Source organism: Bubalus bubalis, chromosome 16 (assembly GCF_019923935.1).
Source record: "Bubalus bubalis isolate 160015118507 breed Murrah chromosome 16, NDDB_SH_1, whole genome shotgun sequence".
Taxonomy (NCBI): Eukaryota; Metazoa; Chordata; class Mammalia; order Artiodactyla; family Bovidae; genus Bubalus; species Bubalus bubalis.
In genome coordinates this window covers 8393631-8413455 of record NC_059172.1, presented here as the reverse complement: position 1 = coordinate 8413455, position 19825 = coordinate 8393631, and the positions used below count along the sequence as shown (strand labels likewise).

At 41.1% G+C, this 19825-nt stretch overlaps 1 protein-coding gene across 11 annotated transcripts in view; it reads right to left on the bottom strand.

Moving 5' to 3' along the window:
* Positions 1-19825, bottom strand: part of AMBRA1 (autophagy and beclin 1 regulator 1) — a 172445-nt gene that overhangs the window by 41708 nt on the left and 110912 nt on the right. For all 11 annotated transcript variants that reach the window (XM_006042382.3, XM_006042384.3, XM_006042387.3 and 8 more), the window contains one exon: positions 226-336. In XM_006042382.3, coding sequence (XP_006042444.1) covers positions 226-336 — 111 coding nt within the window. The remainder of the gene's footprint in view (positions 1-225; positions 337-19825) is intronic.

The window sequence follows — 19825 nt, the reverse complement described above, 5'->3', positions numbered from 1 at the left end:
TTTTGGTGTTCACTTTCGAATTTAGTTCACTGCTCAGGGTGGGTGCTCAATAGACATTTGCTGAATTGCTTAGTGAGAGCTGAAGAAGAGCTGCAGAAATGGCATGGAGCCGTGAGCTACTCAATGAGGTGATGAAAAATCCCGTGCTATTGCAGATCTCAGAGATCCGGCTCACCAGTGACAGACAGACCTTCCACCAGGATCCCCAGTTCTATGTTGGCTTACCATTACTGATTTCCGGGAGGTCAAACTTAGTGAAGTCCCACCACTGGAGCCGGTAGGTAGTATTGGCAATGTTACTGGCCACGGCAGACTGTCCATCACCAATCACTGCCCCTGGTCAGGGAGAAGACAAAGAGAGCACGTTATAGATCTATCTACATATTTCCACTGCAAACAGGAGGCAAAACTGGGGTCAGGAGAAGAGGGAGACAAGGCAGATGCTGAAGGCTGAAGACGGCTGACAAGTCCTATCTGTCAAGTCTCTATCTTAAAGAGAAACCAGACATGTTTCTCAAGAACAATTCTGCTTGTAAATATAATCCCATATTACGTTATGTTATATTAATCAGCCCCCCTTTCCACTATTACTTAACACTGACTAAGTGCTACCAGTGTGGCAACATACTATCTGGTAGGCTTAAAGAGACAATCTGAAAAGACAAATGACTTTTCATAAAGATGCTGGGAAAGAAACGTGAAAAATGAGAGGACACCATTCACACAGAAAGGCCCTGCAGAAGAGCATTCAGTCCCTGATGTCTCTGCGGTGAGCGGCGCTCTTCTGGAGAACGCCTCTCCTTTGTGTATGACCTTCCTCCCAGGAAAACGTCTCAAAAGGAGAGGCTTCCTCCAGGGAGCAGGCAGCCAGCATTCAGCCGATTGGATAGACAGAGACAGTAAAGAACAAATGAGGTAATATTTGTTCATTTTTTCTGGACCCCTGGCATGTAACACAACAGAAATTTATGAGCCTAGCTTTTCCGCATCAGAATATTTTTATTAAGGCAATATTTTATAACCCTCCTGCCCGGCCCCACCCCTACTCCAGGAGAACGTCCTTGAATCCAGATTCACTTGTAAAATCTCACGGTTTAACTTTCCCTGAGATATACGCTTCTGTATGACATTTTTTTCCTTGGTAACCAATTAAATAAAAAATGGATTTTTTTTTTTTTTAAAAAACAGGGTGACACTTTAATTTGCAGTTGTATTTCATTTTACATGAACATGTCATTTCTTCCTCCTCCTCCTTCCGAGGTGCGTTTCATACACAACCACCCTTCTGATCAGACAGAGCCAAACCCTCTTGGGAGAATAGAACGTTCGTATATGCTGTACAAGCTAAATGGTGTTTTCTGCTGCAAATCAACTCCGGTTTTGAGAAACTGAACTTGTTAGAGCTGACTGGCCTTGAAACAATGGACAACTCTACACCCAGATTCTTCCATATTCTTCCATCTTCCTCCTATGCATGTCACTGCAAGAGGTTTTTTTTTTTACCCCCCTTCTCCTTTTAGAGAGCTTCATTTATTGCTCTGCTCCTCCTAGTATTTCCCTATTCTTTCCTCAGATGGTCAAGACTGTTCGGAGAAAAGACGATCTCCATATAAGTCATGAAATATGAGAACAGTCCTCTGCTCGCTGCCCCCCAGGAACTGCAGGCCACTGCATGAGAACTCTTTTCGAACAGTAGTAAATTGGTAGACTCCTTGTCCCTGCTTCAATTTGTTAGGAAAGGCACACACAACAATTCATTTCCAAGATGATGATACTTCTACCAATGGATTAACATATCCTCAGCATGGGCAGTCCTGCCCCTGTGGGGGCAAAAACTAGTTCAGAGTAGGGGGAAAATCTTGAGAGAGTACAATCCCCAGGTTCCCATCAAAGTACTGCAGTATCTGAGCAGATATGCAGCATATCTGTGATATTAAAATTTCATGGGAGGGATTGATTAGGGGAAAAGTGTCTAAAAAGGCTTCTTCGGAGGGTAATGATAAAATAAAGGTTGAGAAATACTGTTCTAGATAAACCAATACCATCAAAATAATACATTCCTTAAAATCTTGCAGATTCAAAGACATAGTCCAAAATGGTCATGATTTCTCCGAAGGCCTAAGCAAGACAGCATTTGAGTGGTCTGTCAATGAGCCCACTGACCTCAAACCCCTACTGAGGGCCCTGGGGCATATCACTTCAATGAGACAAATACATGCCTTTGCTTTTGACCTTTATAGAAAATTCTGTAATGATGGTATCTGACTTGGGAAATTTTGCTGAACCTCTGGGTCCTGAGGAGGATAAGCTACCTATAGGACTTTCTTAATAGGAACTTTGTTGATTTCTCCAGGCTTCCCTGACAATGAAAATAATTCTTAAAATTCCAAGGTCCACTTCCCAGGAAAGAATTACTTACTTTCACTTGGACTCAGGCTCAATTCCACTGAGTTTATGAATTGTTCCTTTGGTTTGGTTGATATCAACCTCTGACCACTAGTCTCTCTCAACTTACTTTAGTTCCTTAAAATTTCCTTCAACTTTTAGCAGACAAGCACATAACCCAAAATGGAAGAAGCCAAGTTGATTTTCTTGGTATATGATGAAAGAAATACTAGTTGCTAATAGGGAAAAAAAAATCTGAAGAAACAAACCCCATATTGTAGGAGCTTAAAATCTGGGGAAGAGGACAAGAGCTACAAACAGGAAAACAGTTACAGAAAATACCAGATGCTTTAAGAGCACTGTGGCTCTATCTGCAACTGGAACGCAAATGACTGAGACTCCAACCCACAGCTCCAGAAGTACCCCACAGGTCCACGCCTCAAGAGACATCTTCTGGAGAATAGCTGGGCAATAAAATCATCACGTGTGGTTGGACTGTGGGGAAGAGACTGGGGAAGTACTCTCCGCCAGTGGTGCCAGAGTGCTGAGGTGGAATGGAGCCTGGCACCTGGGAGAGTTGATTTTCAGGGCCGTGTAAACACAGATTAGGGAGCTAAAGATGCCAGCAACAGATTGGAGTATCGTCACCAGGTTCTCTTCCATAAGAACTACAGGCCAACTGAGCCTGTCTCTTGGAAACATCAGGAAGAAAAAGTATCACCTTATTAAAAAAACAACAACAAAAAAACCCCAACCATTTAACAGGCCTCCAGCCGCTAAGCTGAAGGTATAGGAAAGGTGCCAGAGTGAGTTAATGGACGGAGTTACAGCAAAGTATTTACAGAGGAGGCACTTAGCCTTGGTAACCAAACCCTGACAGCACGGTGAGGGTAAGGGCTCGAGGTTTTCTCAGTCACAGCAGAATGGAATGAGCCAAGACTCAGGGTTTCTCAACCTCCGCAACTGGTATATTGGGTCAGGTAATGCCGGGAGCCAGCGTGAGGAAGTCCGTGGCAAAGGTCATAAGGAGGCTTGGCATACGCAAAGGCGGGATCGAGCCTTAGGAGTCCCCCTGGAAATTCTCGAGCATCTAGCCCCCAAACCAGAGTCTGCCTATTTTCTGCTTTGTGCTCTCACCTACACCTCTGACTTTACGGGGGGCTGTCCCCCACTACCTCTCTCTGAAAAAGAGTTAACTTACAGCTCCAGTTAATAAAGTTCCTGGGTGTGACAGTGTTCCAACCTACAAAGTCCTTTGGAAGTCCTCTAGCCTGCCTGAATAGGTTTTTCCGGCCACATGTGATTGCTCAGAGCCTCCCAACTGTGAGAGGCATGAGATGTTCTAAACTGTCTGAATACAGATTCCTTTGAGCAGTTAAAAGATTGATTAGAAATTGTATTGGTGAAGGGTTTTTCACTTGTTGGGCCAATGTCTGCTGCTAAGTTTCCATATCCCTTATCTGCTGTGTCCCTGGCAGTGTATTGATTAATATAATTGATGTAAGTAGTAGTTTTAATGTTTGTAACCTTGGACCCTTGAGTTAATTCTTTTCTTGTTATAGCCCACCACACCTTTGCCCTATAGGAATGCAACTTTATCTAATGCTTTTGGAGGGTGGCGCCTGACTAATCACCTTTAGAGAAAAATAAGTTTTCTGAAGAAAGGATCTTAAAATGTTGACAGGCCCCCTGGCCAGAAGATGATGTAATTCACCTAAACTTTTGCATATGATAAAGTTTGCAGGAAGAAAGCCTGGCTTACTGCTAACTCTACCCCTTCCCCCATTATCCTCTATGCACAACTTAAGGTATAAAACTACTTTGGAAAATAAAGTGCGGGCCTTGTTTACCGAAACTTGGTCTCCCCATGTTGTTCTTTCTCTCACCTTCTGGCTGAATTATTCAGCCTCTTTTCTCCACTGAATTTTCCTGCTGAGGTATCCTTATTCTATTACTCTTTATATCCTTAATAAACGTTTAATTAAGCAATTGTTTCCTGACCCTCGCTGACACCGTCCCCGCTTCGAATTCCCTGGAAGGTAAGCCTTCCTTTAGGGGTGGGGTGGGTCTTGTGCATGCTGGGATGCTCAGCAGCGGCCCTGGCCACCTCCTGCTGGACTGCCAGGAGCACACCACCCCTTCACACCCAGCTGTGACCACCAACAATGTTCCCTGAGGATCAGAATCATTCCTGGCTGGGAAACTCCAAGTTAGATAAAACACAGCCTGTATTTTAACTTTAAGATCAGTGTTCTTAGAAAGCAGTACTACTGGGATGCTCACTCACTGCTAAAGGCACCAGAACTGTCGGCGACACCGATTTTGGAGAGAAACTAACGAAAGGCACACAAATATTCCTTCGGCAAACTTCCAGTTTCCCGTTTTGGCCACGGATTAGAGTCTGCCTTGAACTGGGATCTTATGAGTTACCTGTTTTTAACGTGGTTTCTGAGAGTATGGGCTTCAGAATCAGTTGGGTCTGATTTTGACACTTACTGCTAGTGCCTGTATTTGTATGCCTCTGTAAATTAATCTCTCTGAATCTCAGTTGCCTTATCTGTAAAAAGGAAATAAAAATCCTTTCAATTTACAGGGCTATTTGGAAAACTCACTGAAAAAATACTTGTAAAGTGATGGCAAACAGTAAGTGTCTAATAAATGTTATTGTTGCTGAGTGGCCAAGTTGGGTCTGACACTTCCGCGACCCCACGGACTGTAGCCTGCCATGTTCCTCTGTCCATGGGATTTCAAAGGCAAGAATACTAGAGTGGGTTGCCATTTCCTTCTCCAGGGAATCTTTCCAACCCAGGGATGAAACCTATGTCTCCTGTATTGGCCAGGCAGATTCTTTACCACTGAGCCACCAGGGAAACCCATCTAATAAATGACTGCCATTAAAATTATTTTAATTATTTACACCAATCTCTATATGCTCTTCCTCTGTAGGTATGGCTCTGTAAGCAATAGCTCAGAGACAGGTTCTTGTGTAAGAGACGGGTCCAAATAGTGTGCCAGGACCAAGAAAGGGAAGCGCTTCATTTCAGAATTAGGAGCAAATGCGTAGGACCTAGATTCCTTAGGAACGTTCCCCTTGAAAGACAGCTCAAGCAAAGACAGTCCACATACTGGTCCACAAAACACACTGTAACACATTTAAAAGGACTGAAATCATTCAAAACATGCTGTCAGAAATCAAGGAAATTAAACTAGAAATCAGTAATGGAAAGACAACTGGTAAATTCCAAAATACTTGGAGATTAAGCAACACACTTTAAATAACACATGGCTCAGAGAAGACATCTCAAGAGAAATTTTAAAATATTTTGAACTAAATGAAAATGAAAATACAGCTTATTAAAACTTGTGGAATGTAGCAAAAGCAGTGCTTACATGGAATATTACTGCTTTGAATGCATACCCTAGAAAATAAGATCTAAAATCAATAATTTAAACATCTAGCTTATGAAATAAGAAAAAGAGCTAGTTAAATCCAAAGTAAGCAGACGAAAAGAAATAATCAAGATTAGAGTAGGAATCAGTGAGAGTGAAAACAGGAAATCAATAGGGGGAAAAAAAAAATCAATGAAACCAAAAGCTGGTTCTTTGAAAAGATCAATAAAATCAACAAACCTTTAGCCAGGCTAACTAGAAAAAAAAAAAGAGAGAGAGAGAGAGAAGACACAAACTACTAATATCAGAAACGAAAGAGAGGCTATCACTACTGATTCCATGGACACTAGAAGAGCAGTAAAGAACTTTACAAGTAACTCAGTGTCCACAAGTTTGATAACCTAGGTGAAACGGACCAGTTCCCTGAGAGACAGTCTACCAAAATTTACACAAGAAGAAATAGATAACCTGAATAGGCCTGTATCTAATACACTGAATCAATCATTAGAAGGCTCTTAAAACAGAAAGTGCCAGGCTCACGTGGGTTCGCTGGTAAATTCTACCAGACACTGAAGGAAGAAATTACACCAAATCTCTATAACCTCTTTCAGAAACAGAAGTGGGACTGCTTCTGAGGCCAGTATTATCCCAATACCAAAACCAAAGACAATGAAGAAAGAAAAGCTACAGTCTAATATCTTTTATGAACACAGAAGCAAAAATTCTCAACAAAATGTTGGCAAATAAAATACAATAATGTATATAAAAGAGTTATACAAAGGGGAATTTATCCCAGGTATGTAAGGCTGGTTAAACATTTCAAAATCAGTTAATATAATCCATCACATCAACCTGATAAAGAGGAAAAATTGTATGATCATATCAACAGATGCAGAAAAGGCATCCAACAAAATCCAACACTTATTTTTGACAAAAACTGTCATCAAACCAGGAAGAGTGGGATATTTCTCGAGTTGATAAACAATGTCTACAAAAAACTTGTAGCTACATTTAAAGGTAAGGAAAGATAGCTTGACCCTTGAAAAATATGAGTTTGAACTATAAGAGTCCAACATACACAGAGATTTTTTTCAACAAATATGTACAATGGTACTACATGATTTGCAGGTGGCTGAATCCAAGGGCATGAAAGAGCAGGTATGGAGAATTGACTAGAAAGTTATACATGGATTTTCAACTGTGTGGGGGTCCGAGTCCTTTTCCTTCACACTGTTCCAGAGTCAACTGTATATGCTTTCTCCCTAAGACTGGGAACAAGCACTTTTCATCCCTCCCCTTCAGCACTGTACTGGAAGCCTAGTAAATGCAATAAGACAAGAAAAGTACATAAGAGGTATATTGATAGGAGAGGAAGAAATAAAACTTTCTTTGTTCACAGGTGACATACTCCTTATGTTGTGGTTGTCATTGTTCAGTCCCCAGTCAAGTCCAGCTCTTTACAACCCCATGGACTGCAGTGTGCTAGGCCTCCCTGTCCCTCACCTTATCCTGGAGTTTGCCCAAATTCATGTTTGTTGCATCAGTGATGCTATCCAGCCATCTCATCCTCTGATGTCCTCTTTTTCTTCTGCCCTCAATCTTTCCGAGCATCAGGGACTTTTCCAATGAGTCATCTGTTTGCATCAGATGACCACAATACTGGAGCTTCAGCTTTAGCATCAGTCCTTCCAGTGAATATTCAGGGTTGATCTCCCCTAAGATTGACTGGTTTGATCTCCTTGCTGTCCAAGGGACTCTCAGGAGTCTTCTCCAGCACCACAGTTTGAAAGCATCAATTCTTTGGCGTTCTGCCTTCTTTATGGTCCAGCTCTCACAATCATACGTGACCACTGGGAAGACCATAGCCCTGACTACACAAACCTTTGTTGGAAGAATAACGTCTCTGCCTTTCAACGCACTATCTAAATATGTCATCGCTTTCCTGCCAAGAAGCAATCGTCTTCTGAGTTCAGGGCTGCAGTCACCATCCGCAGTGATTTTGGAGCCCAAGAAGAGGACATTTGTCACTACTTCTACATTTTCCCCTTCTATTTGCCATGCAGTAATGGGGCCAGATGCCATGATATTAATTTTTTAAATATTTAATCTTAAGCTGGCTCTTTCATGCTCCTCCTTCACCCTCTTCAAAAGGTTCTTGAGTTCCTCTTCACTTTCTGCAGTTCGAGTGGTATCATCCACAAATCCCCTTCACGGATCACTGTCTTGCTGTGGTGAAGGGGCTTGCATAACTGAATGAAGCTATGAGCCCTGCTTGAGTGGCCCTTGGGTGTGGGGCCACCCAAGACAGATGGGTCACAGCAGAGAGTTCTGACAAAACATGATTCACTGGAGGAGGAAATGGCAAACCACTCCAGTATACTTGCCGTGAAAACCTCATGAGCTCTTTATGTAGAAAATCTCAAAAAATAAAAAACAAGCAAAAACAAAAAACTCCTGGAACTATGAAGGTTGCAGGATATAAGGGTGATACACAAAAAATCAACTGCTTTCCTATATGCCAGCAATGAATAAATGGAATTGAAAATTTGAAGTTAAAAATACAATACCATTTACATTAGCACCAGAAAAATGAAAACTTTACATATAAATCTAACAAAACATGTACAAGATATATCTGATGAAAGAAATCACAAAAGATCTTAAAATATATGGGTGAGATAGTCCATGTTCATGGATAGGAATACTAAGTACTGTTAACAGACTGTCAATTCTTCCCAACCGGATCTACAGAATCAGTACAATCCCAGTCAAAATCCTAGAACATTACTTTGTAAATATTAGAAAACTGATTCTAAAGTTTATATGGAACTGCGAAAGATCTAGAATAGCCAACACAATACGCAAAGAACAAACCCAAATTTGGAGGACTTATCTAATGTCAAGACTCACTATAAATCCACAGTCATCAAGATAGTGTGGCACTGGCAAAAGAATATGTCTATTCTAGACGTTTGTCTAGATCAATGGAACAGAAAAAAGAGACCAGAAATAAACCCACACAAATATAGTAAACTGATCTTTGACAGAGAAGAAAAGGCAATTCAATAGAGAATCAAATCTCTTCAAAAAAGCACTGAAATAACTGGATATCCATCTACAAGGTAGACAGACGCAAACCTTACACTTAAAAAAAAATTAACTCAAATTGGATAGACCTAGATGTAAAACACAAAATTCTAACTCGTAGGAGATAATATAAGAGATAATCTAGGTGACCTTGAGCTTGGCAAAGACTTTTAGGATACAGTCCATGAAAAGAAAAAAAACTGATAAATTTTACTTCATTAAAATTAAAAACTTTTGCTCTGTAAAAGACACTGTTAAAGAGAATGAAAAGACAACAGATTAGGAAGAGATCTCTGCAAAACACTTTTACTGATAAAGGACTGGTACCCAAAATATACAAAGAACTCTTAAAACTCAACAATTAAAAAAAAAAACAATTTAAAAATGTGCAAAGGATCTGAACAGATACCTCACCAAAGAAGATATACAGATGGCACATAAGCATATGAAAAGATGCTCAAAATCATTCCTCCTTAGAGAACTGCAAATTAAAACAACAATGAGAAACCACCACACACTTCTCAGAATGGCTGAAATCCAGAACTCTGATAACACCAAATGCTGAACAGGATGTGAAACAACAGGAACTTGTCACTCCTTGCTGGTGGGAATGCAAAGTGGTACAGCCACTCTGGAAAACAGCGTGGCAGTGTCTTGCAGAATTAAACATACTCTTGCCATATGATCCAGCAGCCATGCTCTTTGGTATTTACCCAAATGAGCTGAAAGCGTATGTCCACACAAAACCTACACAGAGACGTTTACAGCAACTTTACTCATAACTGCCAAAACTTGGAATCAACCAAGATGTCCCTTAATAGGAGAATGGATAAGTAAATTGTGGTACATCCACACAATGGAATATTACTCACTTATAAAAAGAAATGAGCTACCAAGCCATGAAAAAACACGGAAGAAAGCATATATTACTAAGTGAAAGAATAAAAAAGTTGTATTTCACATGATTCTAAACTATATGTCATTCTGGAAAAGCCAAAACTACGGACACAGTACAGATCAGTGGCTGCCAGGAGTCTGGCGGGAGAGAGGAATGTATAGGTGGAGCATGAGGAGACTTTTTTGGGGCAGTGAAACTCTTTTCTATGGTACTATAATGGTGGATCATGTCATCATGTATTTGGCAAAACCCACAGAATTTACAACACTAACAGTGAGTCCTGATGTAGACTACAAACTTTGGGTGATGATGCTGGTTCCTGGATTATAACAAATGTACCACTCTGGGGCAGGATGGTGATGGTGGGGGAGCTTATGGGTGTGGGGAGAAGGAAGAAAATATATGGGAACTGTCTGTACTTTCCATGTAAATCTGTAAACCTGAGACTATTCTAAAAAAGAAAAGTCTATTATTTGAAAGAGAAAGAGCCCCCAAGATTCTCATTCATGTTCTAGGAAACAGTGGAAAGAGCAGCTGTCCATAAGCATACTGTTAAGTCATAGCAGACCACATTCTGTTACAACCACAGAATTCTTCCTCCAGAACCTCAGAGCAAAAGAGTAAATGAGGATTATTCTGATGACAGATAATATTAGAGGAAAAAGAAACTTGAATCCAGTGATCCTGGCCAACCATCAGAAAACAACCATGGCAAAAATGAAGCTGCCAAGTCTCATTCTGAGTCAGGTCTTTAATATGCAGGCTGGAAGCCTCAGGAATGTGTCTAGGGATAAAACCTTAACAATCATGACAGTCATATGGTAGGTGAGCTCTACCAAGTCTGGTAGCCTGCATGCATCTCTGCTTCTGCTTCTCTCAAACTCTTCTCTCCTGTTGCTTGGAAAGGAGAATTAGGGACCTTTTGTTTCCCTAGTAAACAGCTTTTTAGCCTCTCTCCAAGATCTGTTCTAGGAGCAGGAATATGAAGAGTATGATTCAACAGTACAGTGAAAATATGGAACAATAGGAATCATTAGCAAATCTATCAGAAAAGCTAATTCGGGAGGGTAGAGAAGGTCAAGTTACAAAGAAGGAAACGATTAAATTATATTTCAGTCCTATAAAATTGCTGCATTTGAGGCTGCCTAATTCAGAACGGCTGTCTCTGAGTATGCTGCTGCTGGGAAGACAGAATAAGAATGAGGCTGGGGGTGCAAATACCCATCAGCCTGGAAGCACAATCACTCTCCTTCTGCTTGGTTGTGATATGAAGTTCAGAGCCAGCTTGCTAATTGGTCAGTAGAACTGACACCAGACCCCTCAAGGCAGATCCAACTAAACAACTAATCAACTTTTCAAAATTCTTCTTAGAAATCCAGCCACAAAAGACCACACATTGTATGATTCCATTTACATGAGATGTCTAGAATAGGCAAAGCAACAGTCAAAAAGTAGATTAGAAATTGCCCAGGGCTGGAGTGGGCAGCAAAGCGGAGGGGGAGGGGGACATGGCTGCTAATGGGTATGGGGTTTTTACCAGGTGATAAAATGTTCGGAAATACACAGACAGCGGCAAAGACTGCACGACTCTGTGAATATATTAAACCACTGAACTATATATACTTTATGCAGGTAAACTAGATGGTATGTGAATTGCATCTCAACAAGGCTATTATTAAAAACACTATTCAATACACATTTTGGTCACTTTATGAAATAAAATAAGGCAATTCCATTTTTGGTATCCTTTTGCACTTCTTTTATAATTTAAGAGTCTTGATGAGCATTTCTTTGTGCCATATTTGTTTACTGGCTCATTGTATTTCTTTTAGTGTGTGCTGCCTACCCACATATCTTTTGTGTATTTTCACGTTTGGTTATTTTTAAGTGTGTGTTTTTTTTTTTAATAGATTGAGTTCTTTGTAAATTAATAAACTGGTTTCTGTTCGTGAAAAATAACTTACAGCAATACAACACAGTATTATTTGGACATAAAAAGTATGCTTCCTAAGTATATACTGAATAGCATTCTAGGAAGAACACTTCTTTGCAGAAAGCTTTATTTAAATGCAGTCTTTAACTTGTTCTCTGAAGGAGTATATAACAAAGCACTCTCTAATACTCACTTTATCACATTATCACCATTTAATAAGATCTCATCTAAGACCATAGTCAATTATTCTACAGCCCGGGGACCTGGGCAGAGTTCCTGGTGGCAGGTGATAAGACTTTCTCCAAAGGTAGAGATTGCTTTTAGTTCTCATTATGGTTTTGACACCGAGGAGAATGAACAAACTATATGCAGTTTGTTTACAAGTAGCAGCTTTATTATGATATAATTCACATACGTATGATTTACCTACTTCGAGTATATAAGTGGTTTTAGGCTAGCTCATAGCTGTGCAACCATTATCAAAACCAAATTTACAACAACCATCACGACTATCTAATTTCAGGCCATGTCATCATTCCCCACCTTCCAAAACACCTTACCCATTAGCAGCTACTCCCCTCCACCCGGCCCCACTTGCTCCTTTTCCCAAAGCAAGTGAAGAGATGAGTGGATCTATTTTCTGTCTACATAATTTTGCTTCTCCTGGACATCTCACACAAATGGAAAAGTGGCTGTTTGCTTCTGGTTTCTTTCATTTAGCATAATGTTTTCAAGGTACATCCAGGTTTTAGCATGTACTGGTATTTCATTCCTTTTCATGGCTGTAACATTCCATTGCATGTATGTTTTTATAAATGAACCACAGGTTTGCATGAGATAAGATAAGAGTTTTTATTTATAGGAAACACACTACATGGAAACAAGAAATCATGAAAGTGCTGAGGGAAACATTTATTTTCTTTGGAAGGAAGAAGTATGTTTTCAAAGATCAAATCTGAATATACCATCTATAGCTGAAACAAACCTTCACTTTTTCCTGAGGCTAAATAATAAGAGAAGTATTAGGGGACATAATTTTCTATAAAGACATAATATTTATGTATTTTGTTTGTTTTTTATATTCCACACGTGACACTTACATAATGTTATAAACCAATGTTAGCTCAATAAAAAATAAAACAAAATAAGGGCCTCAAAAATATAACTTGGGTGACTATAATTACAACACAGGAAATATTCTCAGTAAGGTATGTGGTCTTTCAGACTTAGACTGTTTGATAACTGCTCTAACTGGTCATTGAAACTGATGTTGAGATCACTCATTATACAATAAAGGTTATAGACACACACACACACACACAATTCTTTCCCCTCGCGTGTTCAGCTTGTGGGATCTAAGTTCCCCAACCAGGGACTGATCCTGTGTCCTCAGCAGTGGAAGCGTGAAGCCTTAACCAATGGAGCACCGGGGAATTCCTTGATTTGAAACACATTTAACTTCATTTAAAGGGTAAATATTTAGTAGATACAGATGTCATTGACTAGATTTGCTTCTTTTTTGGCTGTACCCTGAGGCTTTTGGGATTTTTAGCTCCCTGACCAGGATCGAATCCAGGAACTTGGCAGTGAGAGCAGGCAGTCTTAACCACTGGACTGCCAGGGAATTCCTGACTATATGTGTTCTTAGCAGGAACTGGGCCCCTGCTGCTGCTGCTGCTGCGTCGCTTCAGTTGTGTCCGACTCTGTGCGATCCCATAGACGGCAGCCCACGAGACTCCTCTGTCCCTGGGATTCTCCAGGCAAGAACACTGGAGTGGGTTGCCATTTCCTTCTCCAATGCATGAAAGTGAAAAGTCAAAGTGAAGTCGCTCAGTTGTGCCCGCCTCTTAGCGACCCCATGGACTGCAGCCTACCAGGCTCCTCTGTCCATGGGATTTTCCAGGCAAGAGAACTGGAGTGGGTTGCCATTGCCTTAAACCAACATAATTTTATTGTCCAGTAAACATGTAAAGGCTCTAAAGCTCCTGCTCATAAAAAACAAGGGTAGCATTAGTCCACACACAAATCCTGCACTTTAGGAGCAGACCCAAGAAAGATACTGTTGCAGTCAAAGGCATTAGATGAGGCCAACAAAGTAATAAATTATAGTCTGTGAACTCAACAAGGATATTAGTGAGGCCTAGAACACAGACACTATGCAAAGAAGAGAAAAGGAACAGCTGTGAAAGATTTCTACGTATCACAGTGTCATCAAAATTTTTCTCAAAACAACAATTCAAACCAGGATTATGTGGCCATAGCAGAGTCAGCTTTATAACAGGCCAAGAGAAGAGAAATTTAACCAGATGGTCATCAAGGCCAGAACTGTGGATAGAACCATCCAATCTGGAGTAAGCAGCACAAAGAATCTGATATTACCTTTTTTAAAAATTATGGCAAAAAGCACAGAACATAAAGTTTATCATCTTAGCCATTTTTCAGTGTACAGTTCAGTAGTTTTAAGTATATTCACATTGTTGTGAAACCGATTTCCGGAAATTTTTCATCTTACAAACCTGAAACTCTACCCATTAAACAACAACTTCCCATTTTACTCTCTCCTCAGACCCTGGTAGCCACAATTCTACATTCTGTAAGTGGAAGTATGTGGTATTGTTTTTTTGTTTTTTTTTTGTTTTGTTTTGTTTTGCCACACCATGTGGCATGTAGGTTCTTAGTTCCCTGACCAGAGACTGAATCCATGACCCCTGCCTTGGAAGTGCTGAGTCCTAACCACTGGACTGCCAGGGAAATCCTGCAATTAGTTTTTAACGTGTCTTAAAAGAGAGAATGCACACAAAGTCATTCACAGACATGGTGTGAAATCATAATCAAATTCAGACCTACAGGAGGTCATTAGGTCTGATGGAGGAATGTAACTTCTAGTCCTGGCATGGGTATTTTCCCTTAAAAAGCCATTCGAAGAGGTCAAACAGGGCACAGGGCTCATGTCATTAGACAGAGAGTTTCGGAAAGTTCAAAGGTCGAGGGGCTGCCATCAGGCTACTCTGCTTCCTAATTCAGAGATCGGCAATGATCCAATCAAGCTGCCTCAGTGGGACCAGTGTCAGCGGGGGTTAGCGATGCACCGCCAACCTCAAGCAAAGGAGTAGGCTGCTCTCCACTGGGTCCTCACTCCATCCTCCCATTCACATTAAAACTCAGGATTAATTCTGACTGTTGGCAGAGTGACTGGTACCTTCTAGCTCTCTGATGTCAAGCTAAGATGCTCTCGTGTGGGTAGATAAAGACGCCAAGGACTGTTTTCATCACCACTCTGCAGACCTGCCCTTCTTTGATATATATGTCCTAATGAAGCAATTATCTACACTTATACTAATGATGTAACTGGGACAAGTAATTATGAAAGCAGAACATCCATTTTCAAAGAAACGAATATCATTACGTTTCTTCTACCCAGACATTATTGAAGACAAAAAACCAAATAAGCTCACAAGAACACAAGCAACTGAAAGATTAGGAGCAGCATTCCAGACCCGACGGTTCCACACTCGATGGTTCCAAACCCCGACGGAGTCCAGGAGAAACAGAGACACACACAAAAGCCCAACAGCCCCCAAACAAAAACAAACATCCCTGCATTGACTCCCTGCAGGCAGGAATCTCCTCAAAGCCTCTACTCTGAGATAAGACATGCAGGTTGGATGCGAGTATAAAGATCATTCGACCTCCACTTCCACATCCCCTACAACCTGGCACTTCCTATCTTTAGGTCCCAGCAACCACTGTGCCTGGGAGGACACTGGGTCAGGCAGGTCCCCGAGAGAAGGCAGGAAGGGCGTCTGGAAAGCGGACATCATCCTCTCACTGCTGCAGATGGGGCTGCTGGCAGGGGTGCCTGGGCAGCAGAGGATGGGCAGGGACAGGGGACGTGGGGCGGGGAAAGGGCTCAGGGAGAAAGAGGTGAGAGAGAAAAATAAAGAGCGATGACCGACTCTAGCAGTGCCCGGCCCTCACCCATCACCGGTCTCAGACTGCTGAGCTCCTGCGGCCTTTACCGTGTGCTAGACGTGCAAGTGAGAGGGGTGGGACAGAGGGTCCTGCGCTTGTCAGCAGCAGAAGGAAAACGACCTTTACTGCTGCAAAGACGATGCAGATTTCAAAAGCCTAAAATCTGCAATGAAGGGAAATGGAAATGTGCTGAACGTGGGTTTGACTGGCAGCTTTCCTCATCTGTCGATCACAGGGTAATAAACACTGGGAGATGGCAGAAATGAAGATAAATGCTTTCAGCAGCACCAGTCCCCACCCTCCCCTCCTCTTCCGCCCCCACTCAGCACATGACAAGAGACTTACAGCAAGAAAATAAATCGGCTTCTTAACCAACTCTTTTGTTAAAACTTTCCTTACAGGCCACCTACACGTGAATTATTGCTCTATGAGCCCACATTCTCATTAGGGGGCCCAGTTTGTAAAGGGTGAAAAGCTCCTGTCAAATCACACCTGTACACTTCAGGGAACAGCACTACTGGGCTGAGTCAGTTGGGGCCAACGTGTAAGAAAGAGGCCAGGCTGCTCCCAGAGGTGAAGGTGCAGAGGTCCCGAGCCTGTGACACCGTCTATCTCAAGCCTGGCTCACTCTACAGGAGACGCTGGAGCTCCAAGGACAGCACAGTGTCACTTCACTTTAATCACTGCCACACCACTATTTACCCAGGGGCAGAAAGGCTGAGTAAGCTCTGAGGGCCAACAAAGATGCCCCATGGGCTTGGAGGGCAAAGGTGAAGTCCGATCTGTATCTGTGGATATAGGAGACCACACTCAAGTCTTGACTGCCAACTTCGCCATCACTTTGCAGTGCAGGAAACGTCTATAAGGTGGATGACCTTATGGATTTCCCACAAGTAGGTCCAAGGGAAATATTGCTTATTTTGGGACTTGTGACGTTGAGATAAAGCATCCAGGCAACTTAGTTTTTGTTAAGGGACTAGGGCTGACCTAACAGAAGCAGAAGAGATTAAGAAGAGGTGGCAAATATACCCAGAAGAACTGTTTTAAAAAAACGGCCTTAATTACCCGGACAATCACAATGGTGGGGTCAATCACCTAGAGCCAGACATCCTAGAGCGTGAAGTCAAGTGGGCCTTAGGAAGTATTACTTCAAACAAAGCTAGGGGAGGTGATGGAATTCCAGCTGAGCTATTTAAAATCCTAAAAGATGCTGCTGTTAAAGTTTTCCAAATTTGGAAAATTCAGCAGTGGCCAAGGACTGGAAAAGGTCAGTTTTCATTCCAATATCAAAGAAGGACAATGCCAAAGCATGTTCAAACTACTGTACAATTGTGCTCATTTCACATGCTAACACTTCATGGTAAATAGAAGAGGAAAAAATGGAAACAGTGACAGATTTTATTTTCTTGGGCTCCAAAATCACTGTGGACAGTGACTGCAGACATGACACCAAAAGACACTTGCTCCTTGGAAGGAAAGCCATGACAAATCTAGACAGTGTATTAAAAAGCAGAGACAACTCTTTGCTGACAAAGGTTCCTATAGTCAAAGCTATGGTTTTCCCAGTAGCCATGTACAGATGTGAGAGCTGGACCATAAAGAAGGCTGAGCACTGAAGAACTGATGCTTTTGAATTGTGCTGCTGGAGGAGACTTTTTAGAGTCCCTTGGATAGCAAGGAGATCAAACTAATTAATCCTAAAGAAAATCAACCCTGATTATTCACTGCAAGGACTGATGCTGAAGCTGAAGCTCCAATACTTTGGCCACCTAATGCAAAGAGCCTACTCATTAGAAAAGACCCTGATGCTGGGAAAGATTGAAGGCAAAAGGAGAAGCGGACGGCAGAGGATGAGATGGTTAGACAGCATCACTGACTCAATGGACATGAATCTTGGCAAACTGTGGGAGACAGTGAAGGACAGGGAAGCCCGGCGTGCTGCAGCCCAAGGGGTTGCAAAGAGTCAGACACAACTTAGCGAATGAACAACAAAAGGGTTTTTTAATTTAAGTAAGGTTAAGAGGTTAGTAATTCCTAATCCATGTGGTGCAGTTGCTTATAGGAAGATGGCTGAGCGTTCTGTCAAAACTACATCCTGATTCTGCTAAAGCAAACCTGACAAAAATCTTAGTAACTAGATTCTTTAAGGTTTTAAAAAAGACATTCTGCCCTACTGGCCCAGCCAGGCTGGTTTCCTTCAGATCCTGAAGAGGAAAAAAAAAGATTTGAGACCTTTGTTCTAAAGTGCAGGCACCAACTAGTGGAAAGTGTGGAGCAAAAAATAAGTGGGAGAGAGCTTGGTAAATGGGTCTGTTTCCAACCACAAACTGCTTAGAAATGCGAGCAGTCCCCAGAGCCATGCCTGTGCTCTGTGATCCTGGGAAAACAATACTTGTCACATGGAAACAGCTAATTTGAAATAGTTTCTAATTAAATTCACTGTTCAGACATTAATATCAGGCACAAAGTGGGAAAGCATTATTAACAAGCCCCATATTGAGACAACTGCTTAAAGGATACAGTCAGGTTGTTGTCTACAATCCGGGTAAAATCTAAATAAAATATCACGTCCTCTTGGAAGCTTCTCAGAATGAGAGAGAAATCCCTGCCCACACACTATTAGCCATTTCCATAACACAAAACATTTGTCATCTTGTAGGTTACCTGGCTCTAAGTACATCAAATCTGCAGTGAGTTCAAGTGTTTCTGTCTCTGTGTACACTTAACCATCAATTTTCAATTGGTATTGCCTTAGTCTCTTTCCTGCTTTAAGACAGAATTTCTTTAGAGAAGGAATCAACATTTCACTTAAATTTTAGATACTATACAGTATTAGTATAGTATCTAAATACTACAGATTTTTAAAATTTTATTTATTTTTAATTGAAGGATAATTGCTTTACAGAATTTTACTGTTTTCTGTCAAACCTCAACATGAATCAGCCACAGGTATACATTATCCCCTCCCTTTTGAACCTCCCTTCCATCTCCCTCCCTATCCCACCCCTCTAGGTTGATACAGAGCCTCTGTTTGGGTTTCCTCAGACAAACAGCAAATTCCCCTTGGGTATCTATTTTGCATACGGTAATGTAAGCTTCCCTGTTACTCTCTCCATACATCTCACCCTCTTCTCCCCTCTCCCTGTGTCAGTAAGTCTCTTCTCTATGTCTGTTTCTCCATTGCTGTCCTGCAAACAAATTCTTCAGTACCACTTTTCTAGATTCCACGTGTATGCGTTAGTATACGGTATTTATCTTTCTCCTTCTGACTTACTTCATTCTGTATAATAGGCTCTAGGTTCATCCACTTCATTAGAACTGACTCAAATGCATTCCTTTTTATGGCTGAGTAATATTCCATTGTGTATATCTACAACTTCTTTATCCATTCATCTGTCAACGGACATCTAGGTTGCTTCCATGTTCCAGCTATTGTAAATAGTGCTACAATGAATAATGGGATACATGTGTCTTTTTCAGTTTTGGTCTCCTCAGTAAATACTATAGATTTTTGACTTAGAATTTTGCCATTCATACAGTTACAAAAGGTGAGGAACACCAATGAGAGCGATAAGAAAGGTCACTGCCAGTCTTACGAAGTGCCCTTCCACAAGCAAGAAGATATGCCCCAGACAGTCCTTACTGTCTATTATCCTATCTACAGGGACAGGCGGAATTATAAAGAACCAAATCACATGTTAATTTTCAGTCCAGTAATTACATCCAGGAATAGGAATAAGCAACACAGTTTGCAAAAGGAGCTTATCTTTAATTATAAACATAAACATCCATCAAGGAAAAAAACAGCCTAACAAACTATAATCAATAGTACTATGGAACGCCAAGCAGCCAGTAAAAAGAATAAAGTAGATTTGTTTGTACTGATATAGAAAGATGTCCTTCATATATATTGTTCCCTATGAGCCCATCTCTATTAAAAACAAAACGAAGAAAACTATGTAAGTATAAAAATATACATATGTGTGTGATTAGGCATAGAGAACGATTTGGAAAGACACATTCCAAAGATAGTGAACTCACTGAGAGTTAATCTTTTACTTAAATTTTAAATACTATACAGCTGTAGCACTTAAAATTCCCTTTGGGGAATGAGACCGAGTTTAAGAGTGATGAGAAGAGACTTAAGCATTTTATAGTGT